Genomic DNA, 13,994 nt, shown 5'->3' on the forward strand with positions numbered 1-13,994 from the left:
TTTCTCAAGTGTCCTATAAACACACACTGGACAATCATCACTTAACATGATTTCTTTTTTTTTTTTTGCCAGACACATAACTCCTACCTAAAACACTGTGGTCACCTGAGAACAGATTTGTATTATGCTATGGTAGGAAAATGTCTGCCTTAATTTGACAGCAGATGTCAAAACAATTTTATAAATATGCAAGCTTCTCTGACCATGCAAAATGAAGTTTTAGCATATATTCTCCTCCTAACAACATTATATTGCCAACTCAACAGCCCTCTTTAACACACTGGCAATAAAGCACAGAATAACAATTCATAGATTCACTTAAACATTGACTCGTTGCCTAACTTTGTTTTCAAAAGACAAAATAGAATTCATAAGAGGTTATTAACAATTAAGATTTTTGAACAATAGAAAAAGAGAAATTGTTCTGAACTGTTTTCACTTCTGCATGCTTCGCTATAAAGATAATGGTAGATTTGTACCTCATAAAAATTATTTGCTCTACAAACTATTTTTTCCATCAATGAATTTAAATGCCAAACTCTTGTTAGAAAAAAGTAACTAAATGTTTGATTTTCTTTTGTACAAAGCCTTAAAAAAAAGAGTTGGCACTTTCTATTTAAGTCAGCAAGTGATCTGAGGCAGGAATGATGAGAAAATTCCACATGTAACATACTATGTAGTTTTCAAATTAAACATCTTTATGAGGCAGAAGAGATTGAGAAGAAACCCAGTAGTGAAACCATTTGGCAAAGTCATTAGATAAACCCAGCTTGAGTCAAAAGAAAGCATCATATTTCTACTCTGGCACTAAGTTTAATCTATTAACCTACAAAGAAATCATTAGCCTGAAGATAAGAAAGAAAGTGAGAGGCAGTTGTCTTATCCTCAAGTTTGAACTTATCTTAGAGTTGAAAAAATGGAAGAAAAAGACCAGAAGTAGACATTTTCTTTTTCTGCCATAAACTAAGCAAGTCAAATATCAACAAATAAACTTAGAACTGTTCCTCATAAGACTGTATATGCTTTTCTTTATCAATCAGAAGATGCGAACAGCAGCACTGGGAACCAATAAAGAGAGAATATAATAATATAAGGAAGGAGCTATAAACTTCAATATAATTTTTCAGAGAGCTATAAATTAAAGTTTCATATTGTTATTATTTACTTATAGAACAAAATTTATTGGTGCGGGGGAGCTGCCATTTAAACCAAATTGTGACTTGACACAAATTATTATGATATAATCTTTTATCTTGTGTTTCACATATGCTCTTTCTTCCAAGGAACTAAAGATGTTCATATGTACATATATATGTGTTGTGGTATATAAACCCATAAATACCTAGATTAGCCCATATACATAGATTAGCAATGAAGAAATATAATGAAAAACATCAATAGGTAGCTGTACTAAGAGTATCAGTCTTTAGTTTCCAGTGATTTGAACAAAAGAGATGAAACTCTGAAGTTTTAGAGAACACAACTGTAAATGCACGACATATGTTCTTGTTCTTTCTAATATTTATCGTGCCTATAATGAAACGAAGTCCTGGAGAGGAGGAATTCTCTGCTTCTCATCATCTATAGTGCCCAGTAATGTGCATTGCAGCTGATGGGATTCTAGAAAGATGATCCCACAGGTGAAGTGGATTAAAAACAAGGTTAACCAAAAGCCTGATAGGAGTTCCCAAATCAGAGAATTCCATTATATGTTTAAATCCTATTCCCACCTAAGTGTGTTTTATATTTATTTTTTTTTATTTCAGAATGTTATGGGGCTTTTGATGCTTATTTTAAAAGGCAAAAGATTTATACATTCTGAAGAGAAACCAGAGTATGATGCTTATTTTAGCAATGAACTTTTGGCATAAAGAAGACTTTCCTTAACACTTTTATTATTTAATGCTAATACTGCTGTTACGTTAAAAAATTTGCATTTGTTTGCATATACAACCTGAGTGTCCAGCAAATGAAGAATGATTTAACATTTCTAAGATATATTAGTTTTAAATTCTACAATTTACCACAAAGGTCAGTAGAAATTATTGTGCAGCCTCATCTATGCTGTCAGAGGCAAGCATGGGATCAAGCCACTTACCTCTAAGGTGAAGGACAGCACCACGTCGGACTTTGACAGCTGAATCTCATTCTCATCTCCTATGTCCAAAAATGCAGAATTCTGTGAACGTTTTAATTTTTGTAATTTAAATTCTGGACCACCCTTTGAAACTGGAAGACTTTCCAAATTGGCCATTAGCAAATTCACTGAAGACCGCAACTCTTCTATATACATATTCTCCATTTCTTTTGCTATAAATTGTGGGAATTTTCTTTCCTTGAAAATAATTTTTAAAATAACAGTGTTACATAAGTCATATTACAATTTCATCATAGAAGATTACATGATGCATACACTTCACTGTCTTAGAAATTATGATACTTGCGATATAATATATCTAGCCTACTTAAGTCTCTAGGCTTTAAAATCCTCAAGCTTTGGCAATTTTGATTATATCTAAAGTTACCTTATCAATCTTATTGAGGATTGTGTACAAAATGAAAAATATTACATATATTTTCACATTAATTTTTTTCAATAAGATTTGCTTAAAGGAAAACAAACTTTGAAAACATGCACGTAAGATGTTTTAGTGTATAGATGAATCTTAATTAGCTGCTGTTAGCTTTGAAATGCTTGGGGTAACATTTTCTAAAAGAAAATGTTAGGCAGGCGCGGTGGCTCACACCTATAATCCTAGCATTCTGGGAGACCTAGGCGGGAGGATCACTTGAGGTCAGGAGTTTGAGACTGCCTGAGCAAGAGTGAGACCCCATCTCTACTAAAAATATTAATAGAAAAAATTAGCAGAACATGGTGGCGCATGCCTGTAGTCCCAGCTGCTCTACTTGGGAGGTTGAAGCAGGAGGAACATTTGAGCCCAGAAGTTGGAGATTGCAGTGAATTATGATGATGCCACTGCACTCTAGCTTGGGAGACAGAGTGACACTCTGTCTCAAAAAAAAAAAAAAGTTCAGGATACACTTTTTTGCCAGTTAGGAAACAAACATTTTAACAATATCTCTCTCAGATGTGTATTGCATCCTTTTTATAAATTTGCTTTTAATAAATATGCTTTTTATAAATAAGCATTCAAATTTAAAAACCGATATTATTGAAAAGCAATATGGTCATATTTCTAAAATTAGTGATTTTCCACATCACACAAATACTCCAAGATCTCTTGTGACCATAAATTCAGTTTTTTACTAACGGTTAGAAAAGAGTTAAATTTAAAGCAAAAGGTAAATTTATGATAAAAGCTGTTAAATGTAAAAGTAACAATATCAATTTGGGAGATTCTATTTTCTTGCTGAATTACATGGATTAGATAGTATTGCCATTTCATCCTTTTATCTCTACAATCAGATTCTGTTTCTTTCACTCAATAAAAAAGGACATTCCAAATATTAATATTTAGAAAGTGCCAAATTGTTCTCAGAGAAGATTGTATCAACTCATATTCCCCAAAACAGCAAATGAAAGAACTTTGGTACCTCAGACTCTTGGCTCTTTCTTTAATCTTTGCCAACATGGCATATAGGACTTCTTTCTTAGAAGTAGAAGGTAGATAGCTTTACAACATCAAGCCCAGTGTAACATGACCACCACACAAAACTGGCTGGAGAGGATGAAAGGCTAAAGCAGCCATCTTTCAAATGATGGACCGACGCTCCAGAAAATCACTGGCTTTACTTTTTGCCTTGGCATCACTCAAAACCTAACCTAAGAAATCAGCTTCTCTAGGACAACTGGAACGTGTCCAGAGTGCTCTTGTCAACCTGCACCTAGTCTCTGACCCACCTGCAGCAGTTCCTTCATGGGATGGGAAGGAACATCTGGTACCACTTCACAAATCAGTCCCCAAGTCTCAGGCCACCTGTTTTTTCTTTTTCCCCAATATAACCTTCACATATTTCTTTTAAAAGTAATTTGCATATAATCAATATTAAAATTGCATATTATCACAGAAACATGAAATAGCTACATTAAAAATTAATTTTCACAGGAAGATTCTTAAGTATCCTTTTAGCACTTCTCTGCAGTTTGAAGCAACATTCTAAAATAGTAAGTTTGCATCCTCAGGAAAAACATATAACTACCCAGGTTTAGAAAACCTTGGTTTCCTTTGGGGGAAAAAATTATTTTAGAATGGTTTTTCAATACGAGCAGGGGGAAGCAAAATGAACCATGCAAAACATAATTTTACATTTTTAGACTAACTTTAAAGGCTGTCAGAAAAAGCATTCACAACTCAGAAATAAGACAAAAAGATGAGGGGGCAGGTCCTTTCAATGTCATATGGAGGCAAAGGCCACCCAATGACCAGCTGGGGAAATACACTTGGATCACCTTTCTGTTTACTACTGATTAAAGGTTCTAGACAATGAAGTTACATGTTACCTTGTGGAGGTAACCTTGAAAAAGGTGCAAATGTTCATCTGATGAGTAAGATTATCCAGTGATTACAGTGTTAATTTGTTTTGAGAAACTAACCACTTTTGTATGTCATCCATGAATCTTAGCAATGACTCAAAACACCTAGTTTCTCAAATGCTCTTTGGACTGGTTTTAACATCAAACTGGTTTGCTTACTAATTATTCACTGAATAAAATATTTGTGTTCATTTTCATATTTCTAGGAAAGTAATAATTTTGCCTTTTTAAAATTATATTTTAACAAAGCAAAAGGCAAATAAATATTTGAAAGTTCAGATGCACCTTTTTTTTTCATTAAATTTTCAACATGTTATTTAATGGAAAATCCAGCATTAGCATATGAAAAGAAACTATTTATATTTAGCTCTCACTAAAAACACTTCATTCCTTGTTATCTATCAAAGAGGAGATAGGCAGACATCACCCAAATTGATTATTTTATCAGTATTTTCAAATTTTTTAGGAAATAGAATATACTAGAATTTTTTTCTCTGAAAAAATTCATAATTCTGTTTTAAAGCTTTGAGGTTTATTGATAGTATTTCATCAACTTTATTTAGCCTGCTTGTTTTGTCTCTCACTTGGAAACAACAAAATGAACTGTACATCAGACAAGCATACATGTTAAATTAGAATTGAATTAGACATAGGGTTATTTTGTAGTTAACTGTGAGTCATTCCTATAAACCATGATTTACCACAGGTTAAATCAGAAGTCTCCAACCGCTTTGGCACCAGGGACCAATTCCATGGAAGACAATTTTTCCACCAGGGCTGGGAGGGCGGCAGTGCTACACAGCCCAGTTCCTAACAGGCCACGGACCAGCATAAAAGCAGGTAAGAGAGTATGATGATTAATTGTGTATATCACTTTGGCTAGACTGTGGTACTTAGTTGTTGGGTCAAACAACAACATAAATGCTGCTATGAAGATATTTTTTAGATGTGATTAACACTTACAATCAGTAAACCCTGAGTAACTTACATTGCCCTCTAATCTGTGGCTGGGTCTCATTCACTCAGTTGAATGACTTACGAGCAAAGATTGAGTTTTCCTGCCTTAAGACTGTAACATAGAAAGCCCTCCTCAATCCCTCACCTGCTGGTGTGCCCTGTAGCTTTCAGATTTAACACGACAACATCAACTCTCACCTGAATTTCCAGCCTGCCAGCTTGCTGTATGGATTTTGGATTTTGGCTTTACCAGCTCCCATGACTATGGGAGCCAATTCCTTGAACTGAAAACTCAATCTCCATCTTTCTTTCTCTCTCCCTCCCACATATATATATATGTGTGTGTGTGTGTGTGTGTCTATTTTATTATATTATATATACATATTTGTATCTATCTCCATATAGCTAGATATATGTCCAGATATCTAGATAGGATCTCTTATTGGTTCTGTTTCTTTGGAGACCTATTACAGGGAGCAAGCCAAGGGAATGTGAGTGGAAGATCACTGCAGGCAGGGAGAACAGTCAGGGCAAATACCCTGTGGCAGGAAGAGCAAGGAGGCCACTCCAGCTGAAGTAAACTGAGGAAGGGTAAGAGCTTAGTGGAGGATCAGGGCAGAGGGGTAACAAAGACCAGATCACGTGGGACTTTGCAGGCCACTGTAGGAACTTTTATTTTACTGCCAGCAACATGGGGAATCATCATAAGGTTTTGTGCAGAAAATCTTACTGGCTGCTGTGTTGACAGGGACAAGGGTGGAATCAGGGAGAAGAGCAACAAGGACGGAACAATTATCCAGGTGAGAGGCAATGATGACTAGACCACAGTAGAAGGGGGAGGATGGAAACAATTATCACATTCTGGAAATACTTTGAAGTTAGACGCAAAAGGAGTTCCTGATATATCTTGCAGAGGTAGGAGAAAAAGAAAGGAGTCAAAGATGATTCCAAGTCTTTTGGCCTGAGTAACTGGAAAGAACTGGACTGCCCCAATCACCTGACTGAAAACTGTAACCACCCACCACTCTCTCTCACACTCCTGATCCCACTTGCTCTGATCTAGTTTCTAAGCAGCAGTGATCACCCATCACAGTTCAGTTAAATGGCACGCTTACTGCTTATTGTGGGGCTCCCACAAATCCAAGGGAAGCTCCACCAGGGCCTGGCAGGAATATTTTTGTCAGTGCCCAAGACAATGGCTGGCTGTATTAGTAGGTGTTCAATAAATATTTGTTCAATGCATTTATGGATAGGAAAAAAAATGAGGCTCAAAAATGTTAAATAATATGACTGCTATTATAAATCTAGGAAATAGCAATCATGGATGTGACCACAAGTCTTTCTGGCCCCACCCACATTTTTTTCCCTTTATTTCCTAATTATCCCTTGGATAAAATATTAAAGGCAAAATTTGTATCCCTTAAAACAGAGATTTATGCCCTATGGTTTTACTGTTATTTGTATTGTGTTATTCTGTGAAGTGCAGAAGAGAGTTGTGCTGGTTGCCAACTGATACCTATTAATAAACCACACTCCCAGATTTATCATCAGACTGAAGAGGCAGCAGGGGTGAAAGCGCCAGCCCAGGCTCTGGAGGCAAGGCTGGCGTTTGAGGCTGCCTCAGCTACTCATTTGTTACGTAATCTGGGTTAAGTAAGCAATTTCCCTAAGCCTCAATCTCCTCTTCTGTAAAATTAAATTCATGATATCATCTGTCCTTGTAGGTTCACAGGATTATTGTAGCGATATAATGCAATAAGGTCAGTAAATTGTCATTAGCCTTTTAAATATTTCATTAAGATGGCTTCCACGGGGTGATAACGAAGTGGAAACCAAGGAAACTTGCTCAATCTGCTACGTAAATATTTTCACCAAAAGGTATCCTATTTGGGGAGGTATATTTTTCCTTCGAACCCCATCAGCTTCACTTCTTTCTCCTCAGTTTTTCCACTTTATCAACATCTCTGATGAAATCACTGGGGTCCCCTCAGGGAGAAGCCTTGACCCTTGTTCAGACTCCGCCCAGGGGCTAACAACACGCATTCTCCTTCTTAAACATGAACTTGGGAACACATCTGAGGCTTTCCTTCTTGTCTCATAACTCTTCAGAAAACCACTTAAACTTTATTCTAAAGCATTACATATTCAGCCAGGCCTTTGGAGGAGCAAGTCTAATTAATGACAGCGTGCCCCATCTCACAACAATCTGTACACAGGCATGCTGAGCACAGGTCCAGTGTCCTGCCACGTGCTGTCAGGCACGTCTCCCTGGATTCTCTCCTAGCCTCAGGTGTAAGACAAGCAAATGCCCTTCCAGCCAGGTTAAATACCAGGCTAGGAATTTGAGTAAAACATTTTCCCCTCTCAAGCTTATAATAGCAACAACCTGCTTGATTTCTATCCTATGAAGTCCACATTCAAACTCTAGAATGATCCAGCATCTCTCTGGATATCCAGAGGACAACAATAGGCATGTTGTCCTTTCGACCACTGCCCCTTATTCATAGCAGGCTACAGCTTCATTCATCTAGAAACTCTTCCTCATGTATCTCAGCCTTGGTTCTCATGATTTACTATCATTCTGGTTCACTAATTTCTCTCAATTTTTTTCTATTTCATTATTTGTCTCTAATTTCTCAATTTTTTCTAATAGTTTTTGTATTTTAAATCTTATATATAGTTATAAATACATATTTTCTTTGCAGAAGCACAAAAGTAATTTAATTATTGAAATTACGAGATGTATCTTCTTGCATGCTGGAAGAGCTCACTATCTCAATTTGGGAAGTGGTTACACACAGTGTATATACATAAACTCATCGAACTGTAAACTAAAGATGTGTGTATTTTACTGTATACATGTTATATGAAGTGGGGGAGGGACAGGGATAGACTGTCAATCAAATACTCAAAGCTTTTGCTTAGCAGAAAGGAAAGGGAGAAAATCTTAACACTCAGAGCAATCAATAGCACTAACTGCAGTTCCACTGGAAAGGACTAAAATTTTTATACCACTGAAGTAAATTAACCCATCAATCCCCTAAAGAATGATTTAGACCATTAGGTTCTCTCTAAAAACCTAAAGTATTAAAATGAAATTTGTGGCTTTTGTTTGAAATCTATTTCTGCTCACAAAAACACAGTGATTGCAAAAATTAAAATCTGCAATATTGTATTGAACATAATCTACCAGACTCTGTACTAGCACTTCAAATTACATTTTTCATGCATTAAATTAGTCATTCAAATATTAGTTGTTATCAATATGTGCCAAAAACCATGCTGGATACTTTGGAATGTATCGTATGATTTTGTAGGGAGGAGATTTTTCTCCTTGATTATATTTTACTTAGTGCAACATTAAAACTCTTCTAGATCTAGTTGTTTGAGAAAATCAGGTATTGCTTTCAGAAAAACCTATAAAAGTTATCATTGAATTTAAACAGTTGACATGTTGAGGATGGATATGTAATGTGGATACCATGTTCCATTTAGATAACATGCATTCAGATATTTGGGATTAAGAGGTATACTTGCAGAGGAGAATATTACGCTGGATTTTTGTGTGTGTGTGTGTGTGCCTGTGTGTGTAACAGGGTCTTGCTCTGTCACCCAGGCTAGGGTGCAGAGGTGCAAACAGCACACCACAGCCTCCAAGTCCGGGACCCAAGGGATCCTCCTGCCTCAGCCTTCCGAGTAGCTGTGACTCCAGGCGCGCACCATCGTGCCTGGCTCTTCTGCTGGCTTTACCTATCTACACAAAACACTCTTTCAGCCCACAGATATCCAAGTAAAGAAATAAATGTGGTACAATATGTCTAAATTAATAATTTACCTTTGCCATTTTCTCCGCCAACTGCAGCCGACCATCGAGTTCCCTTCTGATCTGGGCTGCTTGTTCATCTGCATTATCCAGCTTAAAAATAAAACACAAATTGCACATACGTGATCACTTCATAGCAGTGACCTACAGATTAATGCAAAGATTAAATGACTCAAACATGTTTTATAATTCTCTCAGCTCCCTACTGAGAAAAGAATACAGAGGTTGTTTAATTAGAGTGGCAGTCCAGTTAAATTTCTTGGGTACTTTTTCATTGTGGTTTTGCTATTATCTATAGCTCTCACCTCCTGCAGGAGTTCCTGACTTATATTTCCCACTGCCTACTTACCATAAGCTCAGAATGGAATCCTGATTTTCAGCTCCTCACCCCAATCACTCATGAGTAATGCCATGTCATAAAGAGCACCACTCTCTACCCAGTTGCTCAAGCCCAAAACCTAGGTGTCATCTTTGACCTCTGTCTTTCCCCTTTACCACATCCAACACACCGAGAGTCATGTAGACGGAAACCTAGCACCAAACAGTCAAGGCCTAGGCTGAATAAAATTCAGGCACTGTGTGGGAGTCCTTGGTCAGATCTCTTTCTCTGTCTCTCTGTGTGCCTCTGTGTGTGTGTGTGTGTGTGTGTGTGTGCATGTGTGTGTGTTTATGTGTGTGTTAGAGTATTTCTCTAGCTATTTCAAGCACATTTCATTTTTTCAGTATGGCTGCAAACACTGCTATTGTGAAAATAATTCTCTTTCTTTCCTGAACTCTGCAGAGAACTTAAATAAGTGCCTTTACACGTGTAAAAAAAAGAAAAAAAAAATAGAAAAAAAAAGAGGGAAGGGAAGAAAAAAGGAAAGCCTGAATGAATGAACTATGTTACAGATGTGGAGCATTCCATTTTAAAATGTTGCTGACACACTAGACCACGGTGCTGGATTTGAGCTGTGAGATAAATAATGTGGGAACATGTGGGCTCCCGCATTTGTGGAAGAGGCATGTCCTCACTCCACCAGGGCAACTTCATCTTTTCATCTCCTTTTCTTTTAATTCTTGATGTCAGCATTTTACATGACAACAGATTACCTAGCCTCATATATGTGCTTTCCTAGTGCAGAATATTTTTCAAGTCTTTTAAAAAGAGCAATTTAACCTTGACCATAATAGATGCCCAAATGTACTTTTACTCTCTGCAGTGCCTCTGGTTTCTATTACACAGAGCATTTTTCTCTTTAATTATCAAAATATTTCACTGGCTTGACAAATATTTAGTACAGAAAATGTACTTTTATTTTCCTCCTGTTCATTACGCAGGGATTAATTGGTATTTCCACATTCAGAATTCTCTAGGCTAGAAAATTCTTAACTTGGACCTTTAGGAGTCTGTGAGTCTCTTTAAGTTGTGAGTAAAATTTTGCAGAGATTTGCATTTTTTCCCTTGAGGGCTTGTTTGACTTTCATAGCTGACCCAGATTCTCAAAAGGGTGGTTAACTCAAAAGAGGCTTCTCTATGGAAGGCTCTATTCTTTTATTCTAGGAGAGGCTTGTATGACTTTTGAAACATAAACCATGGAAAATAGCCACCTCAGTCCTACACATCGTGAACCCTATGCTTATAGAGATTTTCTATTAATAAATTCTTTAGAAAGGAACATCAAGACATAAGCTCTTAATGCTGACCTGAACAGTCCATAATCACTTTATTAACTCTGTTTACATTTTGTCTACACCTACTGTACTGCAAGCTCTGTTGCAGGTTCTTCAATAGCTACAAAAGTTGTGGCCCTCTAAGAGTTCATACTTTATATACAAAAATGGTAAAAATAATCCATAAAACAGAACACAGTTGTCACAAGTAAGCTGATGACCAAATATTGTGGGAATTCAGTGAGGAGAAAAATTTTTTCTTGGTTGGTAATATCAGGATGTATGCGCAAAGATGGAAATATTAAAAAGGCAGTAGGGAAAATGCTGACCTAATGCAGAAGTCTATTAGTCTTGACTTACACATCTCAAACCCTGGGATCCCCTTGTCCAGTTTCTTTCCTGGTCCATGGGAGCAGCTCTGGGAAAAAGGAAAAGGTCTTGGAGATCAGCAAATCTCCCTCTGCAGAAATCCCAGGGAGACCGGAAGCCTGTGCTGGTGACCAGCTATTTCACAGTTAAGAATATGTTAAATACAGAATAAAAATAACATCACTAAGTTTCACCCAACAGGTCCTTTTTATAACTTGTGACATCATTTTTCTAATAACTGCAAACATCAAACACTTGAATTCATTACATTTGCTCTTATCTTAAAGAAAAAAAGATCTTTTAAAAAATGCTTTACACAGCACTGTTTAGCATCATTTCCTTCTCTGTTTAATCTATTTTCTAGAACCAGGATAAATGTCCTTATATTAATATTGTTGATCACTAAAAAGGGAGATTAATAGCTGTGTTTTTTCCAAAATAATGGCTTTGTATATGCTAACTCTAGTTAATCCAGTTCTTCTTTCTCCCACTGAAAAAAATCCATTAGTTTTTACTCTGAGTCCCTAGTTCAATTATGGCATACTTTTCTTGGATGAATTGCATTGTTATTTTCTTGTTTGTCTTATTTATTTTCTTGTTTGTCTTTATCCTTTAGTATAAAAAATACAAGTAGACTAGTGTTTACACTGCTATGTAAATTTGGTGTTTCCCTTGGGATTAATTCATAGCTGGTCCATTGTATTTGTATTACCTGTGAATCACCAGAAATCACGAGAAATAACTGGTACAAACCTAATGCTGATTCCGAAAGAACACTCTTCCCAACACTACTGTTTATCATAGAGTTTTCTAGCAGCCCACTGTTTGATCTGACAGTGACAAATGTGCATGGATTTTGCAACATGACCTCAAAACACTGGTCAATAACTTTATAAGTACTAGCACATTAATTTACCTCATCAATAAGTGTTAATTCTTCACCATCACTTGAATCATAAATTATTCATCATAAAAACAGAGCATGACTCCAACCCACTGACTCTGATTGTTCCTGCTGTTGGCTCTGCTGCCTCCCCACTCTCAGCCCTCAAACACGCCATGCTTGGTCCTCGGCTGTTCTTGCCTTCAGAGTGTCCACAGCCATTTCTCAGTGCAGGGTTATAGGTCAGCACACAGCTCTGGCTTCTCTCCCGAGTTCCAGCGCTGCACTTCCAGTTGAAGGCAAGGCCTTTCCTTTTAGGCATCTCACAATCACCTCAAACTAAAACTGAACTGATCTTCTTTACCATCCATTGCTCAATATGGCTCCCCTATTTCTACACACGACTCCCATTACCCTTGATCAGGCCAAAATCTCAGAGGGGGGAGGGAGAGGGAGGGAAGAAAGACAGGAAGAGATGGGCAGAGGAGGAGGAGAGGGAAGGAGGGAACAATGAGGGAGGGAGGATGAAGAAAGACAGGAAGAAGGGAGAGAGCGAATGAATGACTAGGAATAAGAGAGAGTGATGCCTAAACACCTTAGTTGAGCATTCAGGCTCTCCCATATTTTGCATTCATCCACCTTTCTAATCTCTTGGATAATTGCATTATCTACACAAACTGATTTATTCATTATTCATAAACAGGTTACATTTTCCGAATCATGTATTCCTCCAGCCTGGGATTCTCTTCCCTACTTTCCTTATCGAGATCAAGCTCCAAATCTTCTGGGAAGACTGTCTAAACCAATTACTCAGCAACAAAACAGATACTATTTGATGACATACCCTTCATAGCTGTTTTATTGTTGAACTTCTCAGGTATTTATGACCTTTAACTTAAACTGCAATGTATGTTCTTTTTTTATTTCACTTTACCCTAATGATAAGAATAAAACAAATCCATCTCCATTGGTTGAATTCAAACAACCAGTCTTACTTTCAATGCAAATACAAAGAATAATTCCACTTGTATTTGGAAGGCTATTGGACCCTAAGAACCCCTCTATGTTGATCCATCTTCAATGGAGCAACCCCCCTCAAAAACAAAAACAAAAGCCCTCTTCTCCTGGTCACTGAGAATTAGCTAACAACTACAAAGTAACTAATGTTTTTTTTGTAACTGCATACAACAAAAAGAACATAAGGAAATGAAGTTATTCCCAAACTCTCAAGAGCAACACATTCCTTGTATGATGTTACTATGTATGAAAGAATCAGGTAGCATTATGTCTGCTAGAGCAAAGCTTTTAAAGAACTCTCTTATATCTACATTCTAAATTATGCATACAAATCTGACTCAGAAATAGCAGTTGTGTCATGCATTGTTGTAGAACAGTTCTAAGAGTCTTAAAAATGCATTTCCCAAACCACATTTTCCTTTGAAAACTTAAAATAGGGAAAAGATAAATGAGTTAATTAGATATAAAATTACCCTATGTGAACTGAACTAAACTATATTAAATAATGGATCAAAATGTTCAAAGGCAAGAACATAAGAAATTTAACCTCAAACATAAAAACCATGGGACTTCTATAGTTTAGAGAATGTGCATATTTATTCTTTATGTGTATATATATGCATACATATATATTTAAAATGGTAAATTTAACTTGGCAAATTTTTTGCACATCATGAAATTTTCTTTAGTATTTCATTTGCTATTAACATTTTATCTTCTGTACAAAAGTAATGAGCTAGTATTTTTAAGCATTATTTACTAACTATACTTACTTCAATAAAATAGTTGAATCTACA

General features: G+C 36.5%; 1 protein-coding gene across 14 annotated transcripts in view; it reads right to left on the reverse strand.

Moving 5' to 3' along the window:
* The window catches only part of CADPS2 (calcium dependent secretion activator 2), a 451,849-nt gene that overhangs the window by 261,715 nt on the left and 176,140 nt on the right, over positions 1-13,994 (reverse strand). For all 14 annotated transcript variants that reach the window (XM_069462753.1, XM_069462752.1, XM_069462749.1 and 11 more), the window contains exons 4-5: positions 9,288-9,368; positions 2,099-2,335 (exon numbers count right to left, since the gene is read on the reverse strand). In XM_069462753.1, the coding sequence (XP_069318854.1) occupies positions 2,099-2,335; positions 9,288-9,368 (318 nt within the window). The remainder of the gene's footprint in view (positions 1-2,098; positions 2,336-9,287; positions 9,369-13,994) is intronic.

Source organism: Eulemur rufifrons, chromosome 29, assembly GCF_041146395.1.
Source record: "Eulemur rufifrons isolate Redbay chromosome 29, OSU_ERuf_1, whole genome shotgun sequence".
Taxonomy (NCBI): Eukaryota; Metazoa; Chordata; class Mammalia; order Primates; family Lemuridae; genus Eulemur; species Eulemur rufifrons.